The following is a 14424-nucleotide window of genomic DNA, read 5'->3' as shown; positions in this document are numbered from 1 at the left end:
TGGATTAGAGCACATTGAATAAAAAAACATAATGTATGAGTTTATACTGATGCTAAATTACTTTAAAGGGGGTCAGAAAGGAAAGCTGTTTACAAAAGAATGCCACCTAACATAAGTAAAAGGAATACAAGAAAATCTCCTTATCCCAACCACCATAGTAATAACTGATTCGGGTAAGACTCATCAATGGATACTAAACCACTGGGTGGGAGAGTCGTGGGAAGGAGATTATTCACATAGTCCCAAGTTATCACTCTATAGTCCACTCATCAATAACGAAGGGAAGAAGATACTTCAACCTTTTGACAGTGGAGAAATCTGGTGGACATCACCTTGACCAGTTCATCAAACCTAACATCACCAATAACGGGGCAAATTGTCATCAGGCACCTTCCAGTGTGAAGCATCAAAGACACATACCTACAAATATGGTTCCCAAAAGGCTTAACATGAGTTTAATCTTGAGGATATAACTGGACAAACCCACATTGAGGGAAATTCTGCAAAGCTGGCTGGACTCTCAGAAGTGCCAAAGCCATGAAAGGTAGGAAAGAAACAATAAGTAATAGTTCTAGATTTAAGGTGTATCAAGACTCATGGCAACTAAAGGTCACATGTGATCCCCGATTAGGTCCGGCGTTGAAGAAGAACAACAACCATGGCCATGAAGGACACTGGGATAAAGGTACGTCCATCGGAACAAATGGAGAAACTTGAATATAGGCTGCTTTTTAGACAGCAGTATTGTATCAGTGTTAAATTTCCCAACTGTGAAAATTGTGTCGTGCATGGTTCTGCAGGTAAATGCCTTGCTCTTAGGAAATATTACTTATGAATGAAGTGACATGATGTCTACAGCAAATCCTTGAATAGTTCAGCAGAAAAGGTGCATGTGTATACATGTGTAGAGAGACAGTAAGAAAGCACAAATGAGCAAAATGTTAGCAATTGTGATGGTACATATATGCAGGTGTTTACAGTACTAACAATTTTACTAAGATTTGAAAAAAATCAAAATTAAAAGAGAGAAGAAAGAAGCACCTGCTATGAGCCAGGGACACAGGTGGCTTCTATCTATCCACCACTCTTTTCCCTTCTTATGTTAACAACTTTCACCCTTCTTCCCTACCACGTGGCTGTAGTGTGGGGGCTGCCAATCCTGATGTCTCAAGCCCTGGAGTAGACACATGATGCAGGCCTGGCCAATCAGGGTGTTCCATGCTGTTGCCCACCACGACTGGTCAGGGATGGTCTGAGCTGGGCCAATCAGAATCCTTCCCTGGGACTTTCTAAGTGAAACTTCCAGAAAAGTTCTTTCTACTCAGAAATCAGGCAGCTATAGCTTGTGAGCCCTGAACTTCTCAGTGTCACTCATGACTCATGAAGTATGAACCCAGAGGTGGGCACAGCTGAGTGACTTGGAGGAAAGAGGGCCTGGCAATATCAAGCTCTTGGTTCTAAGTCCTGAGGTTCCAGGAACTGCCAAGGTTCTGGAAGCTCTGACTTCGGTTCTGTGGTGCACTTGTGGTCTCCTCTGTAAATAATGAGAAGGCAAAAAAGGTGTCAGGGGATATGTAAGGCCATACTTTCCGGACAGTCACAAAGGACAGAGGAGATGGAGCAGTGCGTGTGTGTGTGTGTGTGTGTGTGAGAGAGAGAGAGAGAGAGAGAAAGTGTGTATGTGTGTGTGCGTGTGTGAAAGATAGAGAGAGAGAGAGGGAAAGAAAGAGAGAGGGAAAGAGAGAGAGAGAGAAATTAAGAATACATGCATTATTGGCTGGGCAAGGTGGCTCATGCCTGTAATCCCAGCACTTTGGGAGGCCGAGATGGGCAGATCACGAGGTCAGCAGATCGAGACCATCCTGGCTAACACGGTGAAACCCCATTTCTACTAAAAAAAAATACAAAAAATTAGCTGGGCATGGTGTCGGGCGCCTGTAGTCCCAGCTACTTGGGAGGCTGAGGCAGGAGAATGGCGTGAACCGGGGAGGCAGAGCTTTCTGTGAGCCAAGATTGTGCCACTGCACTCCAGCCTGGGGGACAGAGCAAGACTGTGTCTCAAAAAAAAAAAAAAAAAAAAAAAGAAAAAAAAAAAGAATACATGCATTATCAGGAAAGGTTTTCTAAAAGAGAAGGAATTTGAGCTGGGCCCTGCAGGAGAAAAAAGTTTCCAAAAGGGGAAATATTCCTGTGGAGGGGATAGGACAGTTTGGACAAAGTCTGAGAAGAGGGAATTTGCAGGGAACTGTCCTGAGACCCTTGATGGTCTGGTCTAGCGGGGGTGGCAGGAGGTGAGACTATGCCAGCAGGAGCAGATCAGGAAGTGTTCTAAGGCCCTTCTAAGGAGTGCAGACCTTGCCTCGGGGGCACAGCAAGTTTTTAATTGAAGGAAAATCCTGATTGGACCTGCGTTCAGGCACACCATTGCCCCCAGGCCACCAGATCCAACACTCTTAGGGGTGAGGAGGTAAAGGAATGAGTTTCCCAAGTGCGCGCTCATCTATTTCCCTTGAATAACTTCCACCCAACATAGCTATAAAATGGAGTATCTGCATTCTCCCTATTGCTTTGTTTTCTAGAATTTGCAGAGCAGTTAGCAGAAAGATTGCTTAGGATACAGATTAAGGAAGCAATTGCAGCAATCCTTCTTCAATGAGAGGCAGTGTGGTGGATGGTAAAAAATTCCCACTCTGCTCTCAGACAACTTATTTTTGAAGCCCAACTCAACCATCTGACTTTAGGTGATGTCTTTAACTTCTCTGAGCTTCAGTGTGTTTATCTGTAAAATGGGGAAAATAACTGAAACTGCTCATAGGATTGTGGGCAGGATTAAATGAGATAATCGCAGAGGGACATCACAATGTCTGCCATATAAGAAATTCTTTTTCATTGTCTATGATTGCTATCATCATTGTTATTGTCATCATCATCATCATCATCAATAGCTGGACCTCCTCATCATCATCATCACCACCAATAGCTGGACCCTGTCCACTCCCTGAATGCCTGCAGGGACAAGGGCTGACTGTTTTCAAAGGCAGGCCATTCCACCTGGTCCTTCCACTGAGCTGGAACCTGCTTCTGTGTACCACCCACCCTTGCATCCTAGCAGTGCCAGGGCCCCAGAAGAGCAGCTCTGAACCAGATAAGGAACCAACTCTCCTCCTCCCCTCCTCCTGGATCCTGCCTCCGGCTCCCTGCCGGAAGAAGTCAGGGGCAGGCTAGGCCCGGCACGACTTGCACGTGTGGTATGCCATCCCATGCTCTTGGTCACCCACTTGAGCGTGTCCAAAGTCTAAGATGATGCAGGGGCTCTTCACAGAGATGGTCACAACTTCCTGGGTGTGCCAGGTGGTGGCCAGGAGAGGCTCTGGCCCCCAACTGAAAACCACAGCAGGGGCTGCTCAGGGAGAGCTTTCTGGTCTCCTTGTGGGCTTCTTGGTGAACCGGAGGCCCAGAGTGGCCAGCCCTGCAGGACCTCTTGCTTGCTCATCCAGCTCTCCCCTCTGCAGGAGGGGAGGGTGTGCCCTGTCCTGGGCTTTCTTTTGCCAATGTGGCCACACTACACCAGCCCGTGCAGTCCAGGGTTAAGGCAGAAAGACTGGGGTGGGGAGTCACTCCAAACTCTGGCCTCCGCACTCCCTAAAGGAAAGGCTGGTTCTCCAGAAGGACAGATCAAGCAATGATACCCCCTCCTCTTATTTGCATACCTGTCCCTGGCAGCAGATTTGTATCAACATCCCCAGGGCAAGACAATCTTGTTTCCCCAACAAAACCGATTATGCACATCAGGCCCTGGGATTAATCACCAGCCACAGGGTTGGAGCCAATAAAACAGGCGGAGATGGGAGGATAAGAGCAGAAAGGAGGGAGTGCCTGCCCCAGTCTGTGGCTGCGAGGAAAGGCTGGAGGCCAGGGTGGCCTGGGTGAGGGTCTGCTTCCCTGTTGGCAGCAGATCCACCCTTGCTGAGACCCTGTTCTCTTTCCCTGCTCTTCCTTCTCCCCACCTGGCAATGTCCCGGCAGGGAAAGGCCAGTCAGGCCCAAGAGCTCCATGGCATGGGCACAGATAGGAAGTGAAGATAAGCTCAAGAGGCCCTGAGAAGGCCATCTCTGTGTCCCACCTGAATTTCCCATAGATAGAAGATGTCCCCTCCTTCACTGATCCCAGGTTGCTGCAGAGCCCACCCCTCCATTGGACCCAGGCCCCTCAACAAGAGTCCCCTGGAGATGGCAGTGTTCGAGAGAGTGAGCAGGGGGCCACAGTCACAGCCACAGCCACAGCTGCTGTTAATGAGTCCCTGTGCCCAACACCACCTCTGCTCCTATGCACTGTGGTACAGACCATCCTGTCCAGGCAGCGCTGGCCCCTGGTCCACAACCCAGCCATCCTCTGCAGGGATCAGTAGGGTGAAGCCATCTCACCTTGGGGCAGGGCTGCCTTTGCCACTCACTTCCAGAACTCCAGGCTCTAGGAGCCCCAAGCCCCACACTGTCACACAAACCCCCTCCCTCACCATGCCCTCTTCAAAGCAGGGCAGTGGTCCTGGCAGCCAGGAGGAAGGGCGGGGAGGCGCAGTTTACCTGTATTCCAGGGAGAACTTGGTCAGCTCCCTGTTGTTGTGGAGCCACTTGAACTCCAGCGGCCAGCTGCCCTCGGCCATGCATGTAAGCACCAGGCGGTTTCCTTCCAGGTGCACCTGTGTCCGCACAGGCTCTGTCTTGAAATACGGGGACACATCATCTGCAGAAACAGGGAGACAAAGCCACCAGTGATCACTTGCTCACCTATGTGACCTGGTGCATTTAGTATCCTGAGGCCCTTAGGCAGATGGAGCAGCTGCAGCCAGGTAATTTGCCCAAGGTCCCGTGGCTGGGAGGGACTTGAACCTGGGTCAGTCTGACTCCAAGGCTTGGTCTTCAGCGTGAGTCCCTGACATCTGCCAACCAGAGCCCTGCCTCCTTCCTCCCCAGACCACGCTGGGCTATTGCCCTGCTGCCAGCCCACACTCCAGCATCTTCTCTCACTTCCCTCTCAGCATACACATCCACTCCATCCGCTCTGCTCGTGGGTTCCCCCTCCAGGGCAGGAGGCAAGAGGGGCACTTTCTGTGGCTCAGCCAAAGGGAATATCAGTGTCACAAGGAGAATAGGGAGGCAGGTTGACATAAACCGTAGGGGGTAGAGGGTCTCCTGAGTCCTGCTCCCCAAGCCTGGGGGAAGCCCTCAAAGTGTCAATCACAGAGTCCATCCAGCAGGGCCCTGTGGCCACCGGCTGCCTGTTTCTTCCATCCTGGGTCCTGGGGCCAGCCTGCCTCTACCTCCCCATTCACTCTAGGCTGGCCGCCTGGTTGCCCAGATGGTGGGTGAAGAGCAGAACAGCTGCTTCCCCCTCTCTGCAGTCACCCTCATCCTCTGAGCTGACTCAGCCTCACAGACCTCCCTGCCCCACCACGGTTCTCTCGACAGAGACAGTGAACTTCGCCCCAGACTTCACAAGACTGCTCAGCTGGCTGCTCCGGATGGAAATGGGGCCTCTGCCCTTCTGGCCAGTGTGGGAGAGGGTGGACATGAGTGTACACAAGGGAACTGATGGAACAATGGGGGAGACGGAGGGAAGGGGAGGGGCTCTAATCCGTCAAGGAGATACCTGCCTTTTTGTGGATAGGGTGGGGCCGGGCGGCAGGAGCCAGCATCTGGTAACAATATCCACAAAGATGACAGCACCTGCTCTGTTCCGGGCTGTTCTAGGGGCTCTACCATATGCTCGTCTAATCTTCACAGCAACCTCATGACTAGACAGGATTATAATCTACATTTTGGAGAGGGGACACCAAGGCCTCGAGGGGTTAGAAACCTGCCCAAGGTCACACAACTGGGCGGGAGGTGCTCAGCCCCACAGACAGCTTCAGAGCTGGAGCACTTGAGCCCACACCTCGCTCTGTGAAGCCAAAACCGGGGTGGGAGGAGAGGACAGATATCAGGGAAGAACCTGCAGATGCCCAGAGCTTGTGCCAATGAGCCTTGCATTTGACAGATTTGAGGGAGTGGGTTCTAGAAAGCACCACGCAACAGCTCACCTAGTGAGCACCTACTATGTGCCAAGGGCTTGAGGCAGCAGCCGGCGGGGGGGAGTCCAGGCTTGCCAGCCCAACTCCATGCACCTTCCAGTGACCACACTGTGCCCAGAGGGGTGGGACGCAATTAAAGCTGCACAGGCTGCTGTTGTCAGGGTAGGCCCTGGGCACCCCGACCTTCAGGCCAGTGGTGGGGGGTCTATCATCTACAGACTTGTCTATGTTCACTCCACCGCTTCCCAGCGGCGTGCGGTGGACAAGCGTTCCTTTATCTGAGTCTCTATTTCTCTATCAGTGGACACAGGAAAAGAAATAGCCTTCACGTCTAAGGATGGAAGGAAATAGTGATGGTGAAAATGCTGGCTCTGTGCCCAGCTCAGAGTAGATGTTCTGCCAGTGTTCATTTCCTTCCTGAACCCTAAAGTACGGTGTCCCCTCCAGGGAAGGGGCTCCACCACCCTCAGTGCTGGCTGATGCCCCAGGCCCATCTTGGTCAGACAGCTAACTTTCCCCTGTGAGCCTGGAAGGTGGAAAACACCAGACAGCTTTCTTTTGGCTTAAGAAATGGAACAAACCAGGCTGGCCATGGTGGCTCATGCCTGTAAGCCCAGTGCTTTGGGAGGCCGAGGTGGGAGGATCGCTTGAGGCCAGGAGTTCAATACCAGATTGGGCGACATGGTGAGACCCCCTCTTCACCAAAAAAAAAAAAAAAAGAAGGAAAGTTGGGGGGCTGAGGCAGGTAGATTGCCTGAGATCAGGAGTAACACGGTGCCTGGGCAATATGGTGAAATCCCATCTCTATGAAAATACAAAAGAAATTAGCTGGGCATGGTGGCAGGCACCTGTTGTCCTAGCTACTTGGGAGGCTGAGGCAGGAGAATTGCTTAAACTCAGGAGGCGGAGGTTGCAGTGAGCTGAGATCGTGCCACTGCACTCCAGCCTGAGCAACAGAGCAAGACTCCATCTCTACAAAAAAAAAAAAAAAAAAAAAAAAAAGAAGGAAAGAAAGAAAAAGTAAAAGAGAAATGGAACAAACCAACCAAAGAAGAGGAAGGGGCTAGAGAGGGGGCAGTTTGCAGCTGGAAGGGAGTGGACCCAGGTGGTAGCTGGCTGTGGCTGGGTGCAGCGGGCCTTCTCCTGCACCCCAGGCTGGAGCATAAGGAAGGCCCAGAGCCCGGGACCCGGGTCTATCCTCTCACCATCAGATTTGCCCAGCACTGGACATCCTGGTCTTTGGTCAGGTTCAGCCCTTGTTTCCAGGCCTCGCTGGGTTCAGGTAGAGATTCACAACTTAACAGAAGCCATTATGTACATGTGGGGCCCAAGTCAGCTGGCCCTGCTGCACAGCACCCCCAAACCTTGCAACCCGCAGGCCTGAGGGCTCAATCTTATTAATATATAACCTGCGGCAGGTTGGGAGGCTTTTCCTTGAACTCCCACCCTGGCTGCTACTAACCCTCACTGTGGGGACCACCAGAGGGGCAAACCTGAGGGTGGCCTCAGGGTGGCTCAGAGGGCAGGTGCTGCCAGGAGGCTGCCTTTGACTGCTCCCTCTACGTCTGTCTGACTGCTGATGTTTCATTTTGTTTTGGAGACAGGGTCTCGGTCGGTTGCCTGGGCTGCAGTGCAGTAGCATAATGTTGGCTCACCGCAGCCTCGACCTCTGGGGCACAGGTGATCCCTCCACCTCAGCCTCCTGAGTAGCTGAGATCACAGGCGTGCACCACCAGCTAACTTTTGTATTTTTAGTAGAGATGGGGTTTCACCATGCTGGCCAGGCTGGTCTTGAACTCCTGACCTCAAATGATCTGCCTGCCTCAGCCTCCCAAACTGCTGGGATTAGACGCCTGAGCCACCATGCCCGGCTTGCTAATGTTTCAATCATGCATCTCTCCCTGCTCATTCATGCACATCTTTCCATTGCTCTTAACAAGCGTGAGGTGAACGCAGCGTCTTAAAAACAGTTGAGAAGATGCTTCTTTCTGAGTGTGGACTTGGAGGTGTGACTACCACTCCTGGTCCCTTCCAGGGGCACTTGTGCCTCCAGGGTCTTAGGCCACCTCTGGCCAGGTGCTAGGGAGGGTGGAGAGGCTGATGGGCACCCATTTGCCAAGGAAAAGGACCCACTGCCCGCCGCCCGCCTGGCAGCAGCCAGCTCTGCTCTCAGCTTAACAAATGGGCACATTCTTACTTCAAAGGCGCATTCATATTCTCCAGCAGCTTTCAAGAGCCCTTTGAATCGCGCTTTTAAAAACCCTCTGTTCATTGCTGTCATCACTCGTTTGTTTTAAAACAATAACAATCCAGCCCCTGGGTGATTAAATCCCTTCCATGTGGGGCTGACTCAGAGCCAGAACAGTCAGAGGGGCTGGGCAGTGCGTGTGTCTGCATGCACACATGTGCATATGTGTGAGCACACACACACGCGAAAGCACGCACACGCTCTGCGCCCAGACGCCCTCGCCTCTGTAAACCTGCTCACTGGGCAGTTTCCTCCCAGGTCCGCGTTTGCCAGTTCATTCTTCAAGCCCTCCCGGGGCTGCCAGCCTGCAGCAGAATGACTTTTGCTTGGATGGGTTGATTGCAGAGGCTGTTGGAGATAATGACTCTGGGGAGGAGGAGAGGGAAGGGGAAGCCTTTCCCTGAGAGCCTGCTGGGTACCAGGCCCTGGGCTGGGGGCTCCACATCCCTCGCCTCCTGTGGTCCTCACAAGGTTCCTCTCCCCAAGCTCCTGCGGTGAAGTCACCCCCTCCCGAAAGTCAACCTGCCCTCTGGATACAGGGATCCTGGGAGGGACGCCCTACCTAGGACTCTGAGCAGTGACAGCTGATTTTCCTCCAGGACCTGCCTCATCTGAAAGCAAGAGATGGCAGGGGGCTGGCAGGGTGTGTGCTGTAGGAGGAATGACAGACTGAGGGGAAGAAGATGCTGCTGGGATAACAGAACGTGTGGACGTGTCTATGTGTGCACGTGTTTATGTGTGCAGGTGTGTGTGTGTGCAGGTGTGTCTGCATGTATGTCCATGTGTGGACATTCACATATCTGTGAATGTCAATGTGTGTGTCAGTGCACATCTGTGTGTGCAAGCCTTTGTGTTCAAGTATGTGTGTCTGTGGTCTGTTTCTGTGTGCACATATCTGTGTGTATGCGTGTGTATTTATGTGCAGGGACAGATTTCTGTGTTGTGAATGCTCAGGAGGGTAACACAAACCAGTGACCTTGAGAAAGTTACTTAACCTCTTTGTACCTCATTTTCCTTAGCTATAAATTGGAGATATGTTTGCTTTGAAGATTAAATACATTAATAAATATATAGTGCTTAGAACAGAGCCTGGCACGTGCTAGGAGGGGTGGCTATTAACACTATTGATCTATATAAAGATGGACAGATTAGCCCAGAGAGAAGAGCTCATATCCTGTTGGCAGCTGCCAGTGGCTCCCCTCAGCCTTAGTACTAGGATGGTGCAGTAAACAACCTGTGCAACTGTACACAACAGTCCTGTTAGCCACCCTCTCTGTGGAAAAGGAGATAATTGAGAAGGAAGGAGAATTGTGGATAGAAAGAATCAACGTTATAAAGATGCCATTCTCTTAAACTTTTCTTCACCTCAAACACACACACATACACACACACACACACATACACATACGAAGGAATTTTTTTAAGTAGGCAAAGTGATTCTACAGTTCACATAAAAACAACAACCATGAAAGAATAGCCAAATTCTGAAAAAGTACAGCAAACAGAGGAAACTAGCATAGACATTTAACTACACTACAAAGCTGCAATAATTAAAACAGTGCCTTCTTGTAAAATAGACTGATGAAGAAATAGTCCAGGAGTCTAGAAATAGACCCAAATACATATGAGGAAATTTAATGTATGATGAAAGTAGAATTTCAAATCAGTGGGTAATACACCAATTAGTCAATAAATGGTTTTGAAACAGCTAGGGAACCATTTGGGGATAAAAAAATAAAGATGAATCTCTTTCTGGCACTTTTACCTCAAAATAAATGCTAGATAGATCAATGTTTTAAACATGAAAAATGAAATTCTAAAAGACCTAGAAAAAAAATCAGAGATTTAAAAATATACTGTCTTGGCAAAGCAATGTACTCACCAAGTACTTTCTAAGTACTATGCAAGCTCCAAAAGGTCATAAAACAGATTGATACCTTCAACTACATAGAAATTCTGCCTGAAAAAAAAAAAAAACCCTCATAAACAAAAAGAAGTGACAAATGACAAACTGGGGAAAGATATTTGCAACTGTTATCACGGGCAAAGAGCTAATTTTCCTGATATAGAAATGTTCCCACAAATCAGTAAGAAAAAGATTAACAAACCAATAGAAAAATGGGCAAAGGATATGAAGTTCGCAGAAGAGAATTACAAATGCCCCTGGAACTCACACAAAGATGCTCAGCCTCATGATAAGAGAAAGGAAAACTAAAATTCAATAAGATACCATTTTTTCCCTTATCACATTGGCCAAGATGTAAAAGTGTGATATTCTGGGCTGGTGAATTTGTAGAGCAACAGGCACCCTCGCAGACAGCTTTGTGGGACTGTAGCTTGGTACGCCCTCTACGAGACCAATTTGGCAATGCTATCAAAGCTAAAAATGCACACATCCTCCAATTCGCCAACTCTTCAAGGAATTCACCCTCCACAGACTCACTTGTGCATGTGTGAAATGACAGCACTTCAGAGCCGCTCAGCTTATAACAGCAAAAGCTTGGAAATGGCCTGAATGCCTATCAAGAGGGCACTGGTTAAAGAAACGATTGTCCCTCCAAACAACAGAATTCTGTGCAGCAGACGGCGCCTGAGCGATCTTTGAGAACTACTGGTAAGTGACAAAAACAAGAATAGGGTGGATAAGCTCAGGCATGGAATAGGGTGGATAATCTGCTACTGTTTACGTAGAAGCTTTTCTTCTTCAAGTATAAAAATCAATTTGCTTGTATTGGCACAGGCTTTTTCTAGCGGCTCCATGAAAAATGGATCCCAGTGACACTTGAGGGAGATCTGGGTGCCCGGGGACTTGGGTTGGGGGACTAGCTTTTCACTCTATACCTTTGTGTAACATTGATATTGTGGACCACAGGTATGAATTACTTATCTATGATCAGATATATGTATACATGTGCATACGTGTATGTGAGTGTGCAGGGTAAGCTGTTCACAGGGTGATCCCATTGATGACAGGGAAGAGGACAGACCCTCTGTGTGTCATTTAGGCATGTCACATGGCTCGGAGGTCCTGGACCAGCAGAGCCTGAGCTGCTTAAATGAAGAGTGGCCTTCAGAGGCCAGCAAGAGGCCTCAGCCCGGGGCTTCCTTGTAATTTCCCATAACAGGTCAGGGGGTCGCTGACTGCCATCTTCCCTTGATATTCGCACTAAATACCCCCATTGTCCTCCCTAGGCTCCAGGCTAAATGGCCCCATACAGAAGCCAATCTCAACTTCAACTTTTCCCCTTCTCTGCAAAATAATGTCATCTTTCTCTGGAGTCCCCAGGCTGTGTCCATCTCACTGTTCAGGGGATTTGACTTCCCAGCCAGCCCAGCCCTGGGAACCGCACCTCCCGTGGAGCCATTCTGCTGGGAATGGGTGGGTGGGTGGAGGAAGGGGGTGATGGCTTCTGCCAGCCACCTAATTGGCCAAATGATGTCCATCTGCCCTCCAGAACAAGCTGCAGGGAGTACCAAGCCTGGACAAACTCCCTTCCCAGCTCTGAAACATGCAGAAACCTCTCTCTTTTTGCGGCTTCTTCTCAGGCATAGAATAAGGGCTCAGTCATCACGAGCTTCCCTGGAATGCTTGGAAACAGGGTGGGAGCTGGGATTTCTAGACTCGCAAACTTTTCTCCCACCATCTCCTAGTCTTGGCCCCACCACCGTGTCCTGGACTGATTACCACGGCCTCTTAATGGGTGCCAGGGGTGGAAACCTGTGCTCCTTACCCCTGGTGGGCCACACACCTGAGCAGGACAGACCCGGGGTCAGAGGGAGCAGGGGCTCAGGGTGGGCTGCTCTCACCAAATCTCACTTCTCTCCAAACTTCTAGTCTTGCTGCTGCCTTTATTCCATACTAACCATGGAACTTTCTATCCATGAAGCACTTTACATCCATCATCTTAGTTAAGAGGCCTGAGTTCATCTCAAGGAAACCACTATCATTGTCCCCATTTTAATAGGAGAAAACCAATGCTCAGAAAGGTTCTGTAACTGGACTCTGCCACATAGACATAAACCAAGATCTGGCAGGTTCCAGAGCTCTGGATCTTTCTATTATTAGCATAAGACTTCCCAAAGCTGTCTCACCCTTCATACCCCAACCTGTAGCACCAGGGGTGGTGAGAGGGACGGGGGACATTCAAGGAGGTTGGTGGCCTCTCTCAGGGAACTGGTTTTGACTCCACAAGCAAAGGTCACGCAGCATTCATACTCCAGCCTGCGATGTCACGGCCCCAGAGCCAGATTCTGGGGTGAGGGCGAAACAGGCGGCCCAGCTGGGAATGAGTCCTGGGAATTAGCTAGAAGGATAAGGAGGCAGAATATCCCAGAAGAGACTGGTCCACCCAGGGGGTGAGGGTTTCAGGTGGATGAGCTAAGAAAGTGCAGGGAGAGAAGCCTGGAAATGGAGGTCAAATAGCACAGATGAACGCATGCAGGCGTGGGGGCCGAGTAAAATGAAGCAGAGGCCAGAGCCTTAGGGGCTTCTTGGGAAGAAGGGGCTAAGCTGGGGGACCCCACCCTGCAGCCCTGCTCCCGAGGAACCACCTTTTCAAGAATCTGGCTTGAAGATCCCAGTGGGAGAAGATAAATTGGGTTTACATCCCATTTCCATGCTAACTAGAGTTTGACCTCATGCAAATTCACCTCCTGGGCCTTACCTGTCTCATCAGTGAAACAGATGGAAACTCCTGCCCCAGAGGCTACAGGAGGATCAAATGAGCTAATGTGTGTGAGGTTGGAGCCACGGTGCTTGAAGCCTCAGAGGTGCCCCTTTCTGCCACACAAACCATTGGGGGTGACCACATAGAAAGGAGATGGGGAAAGAGGGGCAGGGGCTGTTATGATCATTCCACCTGTTTCCCGCTTCTCAGAACCATTCCCCTAAGAAGCCCGCAGTCTCTTGAAGTTCTTACATCTGAGGCTTCCAAATTCAGCCCCCTCAATGCCATTCCAAGCTGGCTCAAAAATTGGGTCTTGCCTGGGATGGCTCATAAGGTTTTGAGCAGGGTCAGGACTGGTAGAGACAGCTGGAGCCTGGGGAGGGGTTGCAAACGCCTGCGTGGATTGGTCCCACAATGTTGGTCAAACCCAGGTGGGAGATGGTACTGGTCAGGGTGCCGAGGGCCCAGGAGGAGGCTGCTGTGGCCCTGTTCAGCCCCTGCCCTCCAGAAGAAATGTCTGCATGTCATACACTAGCTAGGTGGGGCAGGGACTCTCTAGCTGCCTGATAAAGGCTGCAGGGCCTGGGGCTCCTGGCGAGTCCCTTCCATCTCCCAGCCCCATGCCTGGCAAGGCTTCTTGCTCCTGCCTCACCAGCCAGGGCCCCAGAGCACCCTAGCCCCTTCCCCTTGGATTCCCTCCTCCTCCCTTCTCCCACAAATGAGATGCTAATTTATGCTCCTCCCTGTATCCTAGCAGATGCCTGGCCCAGCTCTGGCCCCGGTGCCGCCTGCATGCCAAGCGCTTCATTAGCTGGGAAAGAAGACTCTTGCCCTCCTTCGTCTAATCCTCGCCAGTGACCTTCAGGAACCAGGCACCTTCTGACGCTGGGAGCCTGGGACGGTGCAATCATCAATTACGCCGTGGCCTCCGCAGCTGTTCCTGAATGGATTTCTTGCTCAGAGAAGCGTGTTTGAAAAGCATCTAATGGAATGGATCATCAATTTGTTTGAATACACATCTAATCTGATTAGGGGGGCACTGGCCACCAGGGCAGCTAGTGCAACTGAGCCTTGACATGGCCCCAGGGAATCGTAAGTGGGGTGGCGGGGCCAGTCTGGGGAAGGAGGGTTGTGTGCCCTGGGCCTGCCACCGAGCCCTCCTTGAGCTCAGCCCATGGTACGTCCAGCCAAAAAAGTCACAGAGAAAAGTAGAACACATCACACAGATGCCAGGAGAGCTGGGCCCAAGACTCCTGTTTTTCTATAGCCCTGGCACTGGGCACAGAGCCTGAGACAAAGAAGATGCTTGGGAAATATGTGGCAAATGAATGACAGTAAGGCCCAACATGGAAGCCAAGGGATGTTAATAAAGTCATCTGCGGGACAAGACTAGGTGATGCCTGTATTGGGTTGAATATGTCTCCCCCAGATTCATGTCC

General features: G+C 50.6%; 1 protein-coding gene across 2 annotated transcripts in view; it reads right to left on the bottom strand.

The window, feature by feature from the left end:
- The window catches only part of SDK2 (sidekick cell adhesion molecule 2), a 309988-nt gene that overhangs the window by 168699 nt on the left and 126865 nt on the right, over positions 1-14424 (bottom strand). For both annotated transcript variants that reach the window (XM_055389053.2, XM_055389054.2), the window contains exon 2: positions 4584-4743. In XM_055389053.2, the coding sequence (XP_055245028.2) occupies positions 4584-4743 (160 nt within the window). The remainder of the gene's footprint in view (positions 1-4583; positions 4744-14424) is intronic.

The sequence above is a fragment of the Gorilla gorilla genome, chromosome 4 (assembly GCF_029281585.2).
Source record: "Gorilla gorilla gorilla isolate KB3781 chromosome 4, NHGRI_mGorGor1-v2.1_pri, whole genome shotgun sequence".
NCBI classification, from domain to species: Eukaryota; Metazoa; Chordata; class Mammalia; order Primates; family Hominidae; genus Gorilla; species Gorilla gorilla.
The sequence above is the reverse complement of the archived record's forward strand: the minus strand, read 5'-3'. Positions and strand labels throughout refer to the sequence as shown.